The sequence below is a fragment of the Nothoprocta perdicaria genome, unplaced genomic scaffold (genome assembly GCF_003342845.1).
Source record: "Nothoprocta perdicaria isolate Ctin4 unplaced genomic scaffold, notPer1 scaffold_323, whole genome shotgun sequence".
Classification (NCBI taxonomy): Eukaryota; Metazoa; Chordata; class Aves; order Tinamiformes; family Tinamidae; genus Nothoprocta; species Nothoprocta perdicaria.
This window is the reverse complement of record NW_020455559.1, coordinates 85429-98606: the sequence shown is the minus strand read 5'-3', so window position 1 is coordinate 98606 and position 13178 is coordinate 85429. Positions and strand designations below refer to the sequence as shown.

Here is a 13178-nt window from a genome sequence, read left to right as displayed (position 1 = left end):
CGGGCTCCCCAAACCGACCGGCGCTTCCCCGCGGAAGGCGGGAGCTGCCGGGGGTGTTCGCCGGGAGGAGACACACGAAACGGCCCGTGGATCCTTTCCTTGTCCCACGTTTTAATCGTGGCCACGCTGCTGCAGAGGAGCCCCCCGCCCAGGGGCGGCTCCGCGCCCCGGACGAGCGGCTCGGGGGCCCTTTGGCTTTGGGAGGACGCTCAGGTTGGCTCCCGGGCGCTGCCCTTTCGGAGGGTGTCACGAGGCAGCACCGAAACACCCGGCTTTGCGGGCAGCCCCTCTGCGAGAGCCGAGGTGCGCCCGGAGAGCCTCGGCCTTGGGAAARGCATCTGCTCCCTTTTATTTTCTTCTCGGGACTTGCCTCGTGCTAGAGAGCAGCTCGAACGCCCCGAGCGGTGGCGTCCCCGCGGGCAGGGCTGCGTGGCCGCCTGCCTCTCGCAGCCATCGCCTCTGTTCGCGCAGGCTGGCGGGGTTTTCGCTTTACGTGGGAGCTTTCCCTCCCTGCAGCGTGCGGCCCTTCCCGGGGAGCATTGACAGAAGTCGCTTTGTAGGTTGGAAGAGGCTCTTTGCAGCGGGACAAAGCGGTTAGTCCACGTCCCGCGCGTTCCAGCTGGAGAGGAACAGCCCGAAGCTTTGGAAGACTTTTGCCCCTGCCAGCAGCACAGGGRAAGCTCCAGGATGTGCATTAAATCCCTCAGTCCAAGACATTCCTCTTGCACAGCTTGTCCTTGAGCACTGGAGGAGCCGGACATGGGATTTGGGAAGGGGCCGGGCATGCCGGAGGAGCACATAAAGGGGACGAGGGCCGGGATTCGGCGCGTGCCCGGGGCAGCGCCGGCGCCCTGCGGGTTGGGATGCGCCGCTGTCGCTCGCCACATCCGCGGACGTGGTGCCCGAGCGGGAAAGGCCGTTGCGGGAAGGCCGGAGCTCTGCGGGGGGAAGAGCCTGTTGATCTGTTGCTCAATGAGCCCRGGTCACACAGAGATCCGTGGATGAAATCCATGCGTGTGATCCATAGGTTGGAGCTGGCAGGGCGGGAGGCTCCAGGGATGGCTCGGTCCCATCCCACCTTCTTGCTTTGCTCCTCGTTGGATGCGGACGCTGGCTCCGGAGCTTCCCGGTGACACCGGGATGGAGGTTGATGTGTCTGCATCCCACAGATGATGGATTTCTGTAACGAGGCACCTGCCCAGCCCAAAATCCATTTAAAAGCAAAACATACGCAGTGCAACGTATAGAAGTACCCACAGCGGAGATGGAAGTCACCTTTGGTTCCTGATGGCCTTTATAATGTTCGCCAAAGAGCTTCACTTTACAAACCAAAGACAGAGCCAAGTGTTCATGCGTTTTGATGCAAATGGAAACGTTTTCCCTGCGCCGAAGTTGTGGAGTTTCCTAATATAGGTTTGGTTGCTGTGTCCTGCCGCCCCGCGCGAGCAGGAAGCGGGTGCTGACGTGCTGCAGGACACCTGCTTCTTACTTGCCTTTTATTTTAAGACCAGGACATACTTAAGGCCCTGGTAGGGCCAGGGCCCGCGCCGGGAGCTCGCTTGGACTTGGATGCTGCTCCTCATCCGAGCTGCGACCTCCGTGATTCCCACCACACGAGTCCATCTTCTTCTAGCATCCCATAAGAAGACAAATCTGTGCTAAGCACGTGTGAAAAGTGCAAATAGTGAGTTTAACTTCTTCCCTTCAAGCGGCTTTTGTGCCCAAACTTGAGCTTTCGTGCTGCGCCGCTGCTCTTGGCGCGATTGACCTGCCGGAGACGGGCAGCCCTGCCGCGCTTGCCGGAGCAGCGCGGATCCCGAGGGAGGATCCACGGAGGCTCCCGGGGGCCGCAGCGGTCGCCGATCGGCAGCTCCCGCCTTTCTCCCGTGTTTGCACYTGCAGCCGCAGGTATCGCCCAGGTGCCGAGCCTGAAGATGGGAGCAGCAAGAGCAAAGCCGGACCYGTCACCGCGGGCTGGCGGCGGGGACGAGGCCGGAATGAGCCCCGCGTTGGYCGGGGAGGCCCCAGCGAGCGCCGCGTTACGCCTGGCGTCACCTCCTGCTGCCGCCCTGGGCCCCGCGCGCAGCGAGACAAAACAGGCCAAAATGTTTGTGCTCCCAGCGAAGCCGGTCACGCCTGGAATAAAAAGCAGAGCGAACCCATTGGCAGGAGTTCTGCGAGCCGCCGCCGGCCCGAAATGCCCGCGCGCAGCCGATAAGCGCTGGGCGTTGCGGGAACCTTTCCTCCGCGCTCCTGCTCGCCTGTGTTGACTTAAGCAACGCCCTGCAGCCGTTAACGCGTTGGAAGYGTTTCCCTCGGAGGGGTGGCAAGAGCAGCTTTATTTTGGCGTGACTTTGGGTGAGGTGCAGCAGGACGGGCCGTCCCTCGAGCGCCCCGCGAGCTCAACGCGCGGCCGCCGGGCACGAATGGCTCTGCGGAGCTTTGAGGGTGACAGCTCGCTGCTTTCCCACGTTGTCCCTGGTTTGTCCTGTGCCCAGACGCCTGGCGATGGGCTCGCGGGCCAGGGAAGCTCGTGCTGGGGAGCGCTGCTTGGCCTGCTGCCTTTGGAATAAGTCCCTCATTTATTCCCGGTGTCTCGTAAGGGCGAGACTTAATTTTTTTATAGCATTTTACAAGCATTAGCTAGCAAAATGTCACGCCGTCCCTGTGGGGTAGGTGTTTTAGGAAGAGCTTTATAAGGAGAAACTATCTGTGCCAGCACGTGGCATCGGGAGGCCCCTGTGCCAGGGTGCCCTAAAAACACACCCGGGTTCCCCGAGGTCTGAGGATAGCGACGTCATCCAGGCCCTTGCGATGGACATGGTGGAAATTTGGGGGGAAATGGAGCCGCTGAAGCACTGGGCATCCTTAAAAACGAGCTGCTTTGAGGACAGCCCTTCCCGGGTTTGGCTCCTGTTGAGCTACCCCTTGCAGCGGGCTGTGCCAGGATTAATAATTAATGGGATTAATAATCCCCACGCACCAAAGCACCCACCCTGCTACTACCTGCGAGGCTGAGGGCAGGGTTTGAGCAGGTGCGAGCCACGAGGAGACGTAAAGGAGAAGGAAATATCTCAAAAGCTGCCCGCACCAGAGCCCGGCACAGCAGTGATTTCTTGTTTAAAAGGCGCTTTTGGGGGAAGTTAAGTTTGCAGCGCATGAAATGTGAGTGACGACGGCTTGCACGCAGCATCACACCAAAACCTACGTGTGAACGTATAGTGTCCCTGTGGCAGCCCTCCTGTGCTCGCACGTGAGCCTCGGTGCTTGACCCACTCCGTCCCGCTGCTCTGCAACCTCCCGGCAGAATCCAGAATCCCGGTCGTGCGAGACCGAGTCACGGGCAAAGGGCCGAGCCGGCCTCGCTGCATCCCGTTGGGTGATAAGGGAGCAGCGTTTTTAGCCATCTTACATTTTGCAACTCCTTCTTATTTATTTACTTGGAAGTCTTGGTGAGTGCTGCCTAACGAGCAGGTCGCCTGTCTCTTTTTCTCCCCTAGGTCAACCTTGCACAGAAACGTGGTCGGCTGCCGGCTCCCCCGGGGACGTCACCCCGGTCCCGGCCACCTCTTTCCTTAGCCCCACGGTGCCCGCGGGATTTGCAGCCATAATCGGCCTCATCTGAGCCCCAATCCAATGGGATTTGGGTGAGAAAGCGAGGAAGCGATGCCTGCCAGCGTTGCAGATGCCAGGAGCTGGCGGGGGCAGGCCGGGCCGCCCATCGCTCCGCTCCAAAAGGCCAAGCTTTGCTTTGCATTTTTCTTCATCTTTTTGTTTTTTTCCTTCTTTTTCTAAATGCTGCGCCCACCCGAAGGAAATTCTCACTCGTTCCAGCAATGCAGGGAATTCGGTTGGCGGCGGCGCTCGCTCTCCTCTCCGGTCAGCTGGTATTTTGGGGGCACAAACGACTGCCCCRTGACCAGCGGCTCCTCCCCGCGTCCCCGGTGCCGCACGGCAGTCGCCTGCCGCGTCGGAATGCGCCGTTTGAGGCTGCCTTCAAATGCAACATGGAGATGTCTTTTGCAACTGGAGAATATTTAACAGCTTCTCTGCATGCTCAAAGTTAAGATCCCTTTAAACCGGGCTGTGCGTTTGCCCGGTCCTGACTTTTTCGGCTGTTTTCCGCCTCGAGGAATGCAGTAAATCAGGCTTTGGGTGCGCAGCCGGAGCCCGCACCTCCGGGTGCCTTCCCGAGGCTCTGGAGCTGCTCAAGCCGACGCTTCGCCTGCTGAACGTTGGTTGATGGGCTGCATTTTCATTTCCTTGTGGGAACGGCGGGGCAAGGAGGATGGCGAGGCCGTCGCAAAGCCGGGGCYGTTGCCTCGCATAGGTGCGGGGAAAAGCGAGCTCAGGTCACGACGCTTCCTCGCCTGGGAGAGTCGGAGCGGTGCATTTATGCACGGCTGAAAGAAAAGACTGACTTTATTTTTTTGTAGCCTGAAAGGGTTGTTTGGTTTGCAGARGCAACACCTCCCAATTAAAGCATTTTCTCCTTGCTTTTAATCCCCCCCTGCCTCTCCTTGTGCGTTTGGAGAGGTCGAGGATGCTGCAGGTTTTTTCCCGGCCGTGTAACACGAGCTGGGCCCGCTGTTGCTCTCGTTCCTAGACTGAGGCCGAGGTGCTGATCCGGGAGCGCTCCAGGAGCACGCCACCTTGGATATGGACGTCGTGCTGTCGGATTTTGTTCGCTCAACGGGGGCAGAGCCGGGACTGGCCCGAGACCTGCTCGAAGGTGAGTGGCTGGAGACGACGCGCGCGGCCCGCGGGACGAGGCTCCTTGCACCCTCTGCTCGGAGCTAAGGGAGGAGGCCTCGGTTGGAGGCTGCCAACTGGCTTGCAAATRTCCTTTCCCTCTTCCGACCTCCCACTAGCTCTGCGGCCTCTGGGACGTCACCCTTTAATTTTCCAGGCGAGCTGTGGGTTCTGAGGCATCGTCCTGTGCTGCGTGGGGCTTTAGGCTTCCTGCTTGTGCAAGGGTTTCTGATGGTGCCTTTCCAAAGAAATATTGATGCTCAGGAAAGGTTAAAGCAGGATCTCCTCCAGTTCTGTCCCCCGTTCCTCTATGTGGGGGTTGATTATTTTGACAATGGCTGTTTTGCCTAATTTCCGTAACCCGCTGCTGTTTTTCCTGGAGCCTCCCTGCGGCAGCAACAGCGTGGAAGCAAAGACAGCCACATTTTTCCCTCTTGATTTTTGGCGAGGATGAGYGAGGCTCCGCCGTGCTCTGGAAGCCGTCAGATAAAACAAGACGTGCTGCGGAAAGGCAGTGACTGGGACGGGAGCGGCGAGCGCTTACGAAGCGCCGTCTTCTGCCCGTCTTTCGACTCCGGCGTGCCTTCCGAGCAGCGATTTCCCACCTAGCACCTTCCCACGCGCCGGCGGGTCTTGACATCTGCTCTGCTGCGTCTCGGTCCTTCCGCTGCGAAAGATCTTAGCGCTCGCCTGCACACAGGAGCTGGAGGAGCCGGGGTGGGGAGCAGTAGCTAGTGAAATTATTTAGACTCTGACTTTTTTTGGGGTGTTTGGGAGAAACCTCCCRTATCGCCAAAGTGCTGAGGAAACCATTTATTTTGCCAGAGTTTCTTCCACCTCGAGTCCAACATCCCTCTTGTATTTGCCAAAAGCATCTTAGTGCCAAGTCTATTAAACACGCCCTTCCCTCGTGCTCACAGGTGATGTGTAAGTATTGAGATTTTATGCGACTGCCGTTGTTTTGCATAGGCTTTCCCAAATTTGTCTCTCTCTCCCAATTTCTACAACAGCTGCTGGTGAAGAGGGCAGGTAAATCCAGCTGCCGTAGGTCATATTGCTAGTGTGTCCTCCCATTGCTTACGTATGGAGGCAGATGCTGATGGGGCAGCACAGTTAATTTTAGTCCAGTAGCTCATTCCTTGATCCTGATTCATTGCTTCCTTTGAAAGAGGAAAAAAAAAAAGCCCTTGGACTCTAAAGGTAAACCTTGAAACAACTTTCTGTTTGTCATCAGTCACTAAATGCTGCAAGCTGCATCTCACAGGGGAATTTAAATACTCGCAAATGCCTATTTCCTTTTGGAAATCAGACGTGCTGCCTGSTTTTATTGTCCACAAGCTATCCTATAAGCCAGTTGGCAGTTTATAGCTCTTTCCTGTAGTGGAGTTGCTATATATAAAGTTGGCTTTCTTTCTCTGCTGTCTGCTAACTTCCTAATTTAAGAGCCCGGATTAACAGCGTTCATAAAAATCACAATTTTCCCAAATGTAAGCCATATGGTGGACTTTCCTTGCTATATATTTTTGCCTTTAGAAGATAGTGTCCTGTAAAAGGTCAGTTTAGTGCACGCTGAAAGGCTGCAGTGTATTAATATATATTATGTTCTTTTGGCTTTGCTGGGTAGGATTAAAGCAGAAGGGCTTCACTCAACTCCACCAAGTTCAAGCTGTTTTGCTGAATAATTTATTGGATTAGTAATGGCACAGCCTGGCTTGCTCCTCGCTGTTTTACCTTAAACCAGCACAGAGGTTTAAAATAGTTTATTGTAAGTCATCACCCTGAGAGGTTGTGCTTTATCACATGTGTTTTCACCCGAGTGTTGTCCCGCGCTGGTGCGGGGGATACGGGGGCTGTAGGTGTCGAGTTGGTCATTGAAGAAGTGCTGTTGGCATCTTGCTGGGCCACGTTAAATGCGGTGGCGCTGGCATCTTGATTAATTGCATTAAATGCTGYGGCGTTTGCATTCTTGATGGATGGTATTAGATGCAGATGAGGCAGCTATAAAGCCAAGCGCGACCCGAAGCKCTTGGCCCCTGCAGGTGCTGCTGGGCATAGCGCAGCCCAGCCTTTGGTTTCCCTTTCCTAAGGGACTGTTCCTTCGGTTCCCTAGCCTGCMCTTAACAGATGTGCTATGGAGGTCATTCCGCTATTCGTTTTACTGCCTGGAATCTTGTTCTGGAAAAGTTGGGGGGGTTTGAACGGTTTTGGGGGATTTGTAGTGTCCAGTGGCCAAATAAGTGTGAGTTTAGCTTCCTGCAAGCTCTGCATGTGCCTGCTGAGCACGTTAAACCTGCGTTTGCAGAGCCAACGCTATTTTAAGGATGAGCTTCTAGCCTGGATTTAGCCGGTTTTAGGACCTGGTTATTTTATGTTTCCTGCATACGATGAGGATGGCCTGTTTCTCCCTTCCCATCCAGGGAAAAACTGGGATCTGAGCGCGGCCCTGAGCGACTTCGAGCAGCTGCGGCAGGTGCACGCGGGGAACCTGCCGCACGCCTTCAACGAGGGGCGCAGCTACAGGGCTGCCGAGAAGGAGGCGCCGCGGCCGGCGCGGCCGCCGCTCCAGCGGCAGGACGACATCGTGCAAGGTGAGCGGTGCCCCTCGGGCCAGCCGTGCGCCCGGCCTCTGGAATCGTCACGTGCTGGAGCGAGGCAGATCCTCGTGCCTCCTCCGCACGTTCACGCGGCTCTCGTCCCGCTCTTCTCCTCCAGAAAAGCGCCTGTCGCGAGGCATCTCCCACGCCAGCTCCACCATCGTCTCCCTGGCCCGCTCCCACGTCTCCAGCAATGGCAGCAGCGAGCACCTCCTGGAGATGCCCATCTGCACGTTCCAGCTGCCCGACCTCACCGTGTACACGGAGGACTTCCGCAGCTTCATCGAGCGCGACCTCATCGAGCAGTCCATGCTCGTGGCCTTGGAGCAGGCTGGTAAGCGCTGCGCTGCCGCTCGCCTCGTGCTGCCGGGCTTCCCTCTGTGCAGTTGGTGGCAGTTTGCAGCCACGTGGGCCCAGGGCCGCAGGGAAGCGAGCGCGTTAGAGGGCATCCCTCTGCGCTGGGTATCATCCTCTCCTCGTTTGTAGCTCGCTGCAAGAGTGCAGCAAGAGCCCGCTTCGTTTCACCTGCAGACAGCGAATGCAAGTGTTACGTGTTGTCCTCTCTCCTCCTGCTCAATGGGAACGCTCTGAAAAAAAAGCTGCCCTGAAAAAACAAGATGCGCAGTGGGGGAAGYGATCACGTAACACGCACAGGAGCTGATCGGCACTAAAAAAACATGTTGAAGTGATTACAGCCCTATTAGAGCCCTGGTGCTTTCTCATGCGCTCCACGCAGGCAAACCTGTCTGCTGACTTTCCATGTGCCTGGGGAGAAACCACCTTAGGAGGGCAGACGTGTTTGTTTCCCAGCACGCTGCCTSCCTCCGGAATAGTTGCTATGTGGTCTGTAAATACACTTTGGTCTGTGCAGGAACAGGTCCTCCGTGTGGACACAGAACAACCCAGTGCACGTTCCCAAGGCAGCACTTCCCAGGGGAGAAGCACTTCCCAGGGAAGATGTCTATAGCCCTCCCACCTCTTTTTTTTATTCTTGTCTTTCTCTGATGAATATGTCTAGAAAACTATTCCTCACGAGATAAGGCACATCCGTAACATCAAATTTTAGCCCTYGCCTGCTCAAGTGTTCCTGTAATAAATAGTCTCATGTTTTGGAAATGAGCACTTGATCCCCACGATCTCGTTACGGGGCTGCTGCCGCTCGGCGGCAGCGAAGCCGTCCTGTCTGATGCAAATAAAACGCGCTTATCTGCGTCTCCGCGGAGGCGAGGCAGGTGTTGGATTGCCCCGTGGCAGCCGGAGTGCCGCTCCCGAGAAATACGGGCGCTCTGGGGCGATTAGGTTCTCTCCTGCAGTATGGAGCTGGCTCCTGTAGCCGCTTTTCCAATTTAACACGCGTGAAACGTGGGCTCCAGGCTCGGATTCCCACTGCCTCCGAGGCACTGGCAGCATCGGGCCTCTCGACTGCAGCCCTTAGTATTAAGTAATTGATTTTTATAACGTGTTTCTGGAAGACAAAGCGTAGCCGCGTTATGCACATGGGTTTGTTATAAATGAGTGTTTATCTTTAAATAAAGGGCCGTACAGCACGTGTGAAATATTGCAAGCTTAATTTGAAGTTGGCTTCTGAGCAGAACGCTGTGATCTACAGCAGCTTCCATTATTAATTTGGTACGTGCTGTCCTTAGGGGATTTAGCAAGTGTTTTATAGACCAATAAATGTTAAGATGCTCGTCCCGCTCTATCCAAAGATCCCTTTGCAGCGCTGTGGCAGAGCAAGCGTGCTCTAAAGCACTGTAAATTGTAATGTCATCCTCTTGGAAAGCTTTTAACGTGCTCAGAATCGTATGCAAAGACTGTAGTGAAGCCGAGAGCTTGACCCTACCTCGTGCTACGGCCTTCTTTGCTCCAAACCCAAGGGGATTAAGCCTCACTCTATGTTTTGACGATGCCAAGTGTCTTAAAAAGCCCCTCGGCACCCTGGCACGAGAGCCGCCGCTTCCGTAGCGCTTCAGCCCGCTGTCAACATCCGTGGGTGGCCGATTAAAAACCGCTGAGCCAGGAATTGAGCTGCTCGCTCGCGGGCCGAGCAGGTTCCTCGTTCCTGGAGCGTAAGCGGCGCGCGGCCCCGCCGGGTAATCAAAGAACTCGGTGCCCGTCCCCCTGACTCGCTCGTGTATCACCCCGGCGTGGAGAAGCGTTTTGGCCGGGCTCTGCTCTGCGCGTGAGCCGAGGCGCGTGCGCCTGCACGTACCCTCTGCCCCTGTCACGTAGCCGGCAACGCCGCTGCAAAGGCTTTAGCTCATAAATCACAGCCCGAGCGGCGTCCTGAAGAGCGGAGCAATAGGTGACGTGGGGACTGCGGGGCCACCACAGGCTCCTGAAWGGTTTTGGGCTCTGTGGGATCTTTTTCCGCAGAGAGAAACCGTGAGTCCTGGTGCTCCCCAAARTCGGGAATAAAACGAAGCTGGGGGCTGTTTTTCTGGAGGGGGTGGGTGTGAAAGGAGATAGGGAGAACACCGGTGACGTGTCTGATTTTGGAGATAGCTGGTGCACTTCACTGTAGATGAGCAGCGCCTTTGCCTGTTCCTCCCTACTTGTGTGATCCACCAGGACAGGTCCTGTTAGAAGATACTACTCTGTTGCACGCGTGTGTGCGCTTGCTCAGGCCCTCGGGCATTTTGGGGTGCCCAAGAGGTGTTTGCAGCAGCCGGCTGGAAAACCAGGGTCAGGACATCGTGGAGAGCAGTGTTGTTTTAACCCAGCTCCCTCCGCCACGAGCAGCGGGGTCGCGTGGGAGGAGAGGCACAGGGGATATAAAAAGCTCAGCTCAGCGCCGCCTGCAGTAGCGCGGCCTTTTGTTTGGCTTTCCTTGGAGGCTGTTTTGCTTCTCRTTCTGCTCCCCTGGCTCCGGGCCACTTGGCGCAAGTTGGCGACTTTGTTGGGCCAGAAATTGCACGGCCTGGAAATAGTCACTGTCCCGAGCGGAGCTGTCGCCTGGGGCCTGGCGAGCGCCCTTCGCCTCGGCCGGTTCCTTTCTCAGAGCGAAAAAATTACTGTCTTCAAACAGCAGCAAAACGGGACAACCCAAAATTTCATTTCCTTGATCAACGTTTAACTCCCGTCCACGTGGCTGCAGCGGCTGTTATTTTTTCCAAGCTCCTATTTTTAGATGAGCTGAAAACCTTCTGTCTGGAGTTGCAGCGATGCAGGTGCTTTGTATTCCCCCAACGCTGCTCGTTTTAAGCAGTGTGAAAGGCTGTGGGGTTGTATTTTCCTCGCTGAAGCTGCCTAGCGAGTGGGCTCCCAAGTATCCCACCTAAAATCAGCAAGCGGAGAAAAAACAACCCCTCTTAGATGCTTTTATGTAGGRAGGGGTTGGTTGAAAAAAGAAACTAGAAGCAGTCTTGGGATTAGCCAGAGAAACTGGAAAAGCTGTTGGGCCCCATTGGCGCTGGGGGATGTGTTTGGAGCCTGATGCTTGTGGTTTTTGGAAACAATATTGCGGGGGGAAGAAAACAGGAGAAATCTGCTCTGGGTTAAAGCCCTGCCTGGGGCTGGCTCCTATTTTTGGCCCGTTTCTGTTGCTATGTTATTTTCCTGACTCCTTTCGCCTTGCAGTGAGCGGATGTGCTCGTGTTCTTGATGCTGGGTTGAGCGGCGCGTTGTTCTTGCCCCCTTTCATGGCACCGGCCGCCCCAAGCGCGTCCCGAGGGCGCCCTTGTGCCCCCTTGCCACCCTCTGCCGTGTCGCCCGCAGGTCGCCTCAACTGGTGGGCTGCCGTGGACCCCAGCTGCCAGCGGCTCCTTCCCCTGGCCACCACGGGCGACGGGAACTGCCTGCTCCACGCTGCCTCCCTGGGTAAGAGCTCTGCCGTGCCCACCCGCTCCTGCTGCCAGCGGCCTCCAGAGCCCCTCGCCGGGCAGAGCGGCTTCACCAGCCCGGGTTCTGCTCTCCAGGGCCTGAAACTGGTTGAGCGCAACCGTTTCCTGCSCGTTTCCTTCGTGCAGAGAGATCATCCCGTTGTTGTTTTGGTTTTGTTGTCGTTTTTTTTTCTAACGCACAAATATTTTGCTGCATCTCTGAAATTCTTCTGAGAAGCGGAATTGCCAACTTCTCCTTCTCACGGTGTAAATACCCACTATAGATGCAGCATATACAGCACTTGGCCCAGAAGTTGAATAGTCTTTATATATTTATTTATTAAACTTGCATTTCTCAGTTTCCCAGTTTCCTCATCCCCTGGTTTGCAGGAAGCTCCAGGACCTTCAGGTGGCAGAAGACGCAGTGATGCTGACTGCTGCTAATCCCCAGGGAATTGCTTCTTATTTCTCCTTTTCCCCTACCCAGGCATGTGGGGTTTCCACGACAGGGATCTTATGCTGCGCAAATCCCTCTATACYCTGATGGATAAAGGCGTGGAAAGGGAAGCCCTGAAGCGGAGGTGGCGCTGGCAGCAGACGCAGCAGAACAAGGAGGTAGGAACCTGCCAGAAAGCTGAGGGCAGAGCCTCAACACAGTCTCACGCGTGTCTGGGATGCACATCCCTTTGCAGCAAAGTCTCCATCGTGCATTTTGGGCAGCACCGTGAGCTCGGCACGGTGGGAAGCTCCCCAGTGTCCTCACCTGGCTGCACGCAGCCCTTTGGGGCTTTGCCACTTTTTGGGAGCAGAGTAAACCTCGTTCCCACCTGATCTTCAAAGATACCTTTACATTCCAGCTTCCTCCTTTTTTTTTTGGAAAGGAAAGGTAAATTTGCGGCATGTCTGGACTTGCAGAACCTGCAAGCACAGCCTCTTCTGCATAACACTGACTCTTTTGCATAGGCCCATAGGGAAGTGATGCATTTGTGCCTACAAAAATGGACACAAATTGGTTGAAAATTACTTTCTTTGCCTTTTTTTCCAGTCCGGCCTGGTTTACACGGAAGAGGAGTGGCAGAAGGAGTGGAATGAGCTGATCAAGCTGGCGTCAAGTGAGCCCCGCGTCCACTACGGCACGAATGGAGGCAACTGCGGAGGGTAGGCAGCATATGTATAAAATGTATATTTTTTTTCCTCCATTTTCTTCAGTGGCCCAAAATGAGACTAAAATCTCAAAGCAGAGGTGAGTTCAGACTTAATGCTTTTTATATGATATGCTTTAATACAGCTGCCTGTAAAGACCTCTTCCCCTCCCGTTTTAAAAGTGCTGATTAAATACCCATGGGATGCAAGTCAGGTCACGTATCCCTTATTTTCCAAAGGGTGGAAAGCTCCGAAGAGCCAGTRTACGAGAGCCTGGAGGAGTTCCATGTTTTTGTCCTCGCCCATGTGCTGAAGAGACCCATCGTGGTGGTGGCAGACACAATGCTGCGCGACTCGGGGGGCGAAGGTAAATGGCACCAAATTGCATGGCCCGAGTTGCATCTTGAGCATAGACAAGAAAAACACAACACATTTTCTCCTTTCTGTAGTTTTATGGGGCTTTTTTTGCCCTGGCATGTTGGATTTGAATGCAACCCTAGAGCAAGGGGGTGCTGATCTCCTGCTGGGTGATCACCTTCCTGGGTGAGACATACATCTAAGTATCATAGTCTGATATTCTCTAAAACTATAGCACCGTGGGTTTTTTCTACCTTTTTTCAAATTTTGTGTGTGTGTGTATGTGTGTAGGAGGGAAATTCCGTTCCCTTCACACAGCATTTTCCGCTAGCAGACTTAATTTCCTGTCAGAAAAAAATAATCAATTACCATCATTTAGTGTGCAAATTTAAGCCATTTTGTGGAGGAGGAAAGACCGGCTTTACGGAAAAGTTAGGTTACTTTTTGCCACTGTGTCCCTCTTGAATTAAAATAAATATCTATTTGGGGGCTTTTTTTTTTTTTTTTCCTC

The 13178-nt window shown here is 55.0% G+C and overlaps 1 protein-coding gene across 1 annotated transcript in view; it reads left to right on the top strand.

Moving 5' to 3' along the window:
- OTUD7B (OTU deubiquitinase 7B) overlaps positions 1 to 13178 on the top strand; it is a 19071-nt gene that overhangs the window by 577 nt on the left and 5316 nt on the right. The window contains exons 2-8 of the mRNA XM_026043256.1: positions 4607 to 4732; positions 7170 to 7340; positions 7465 to 7680; positions 11064 to 11165; positions 11655 to 11782; positions 12213 to 12325; positions 12550 to 12677. Of these exons, the coding sequence (XP_025899041.1) occupies positions 4660 to 4732; positions 7170 to 7340; positions 7465 to 7680; positions 11064 to 11165; positions 11655 to 11782; positions 12213 to 12325; positions 12550 to 12677 (931 nt within the window). The 5' untranslated portion in view covers positions 4607 to 4659. The remainder of the gene's footprint in view (positions 1 to 4606; positions 4733 to 7169; positions 7341 to 7464; positions 7681 to 11063; positions 11166 to 11654; positions 11783 to 12212; positions 12326 to 12549; positions 12678 to 13178) is intronic.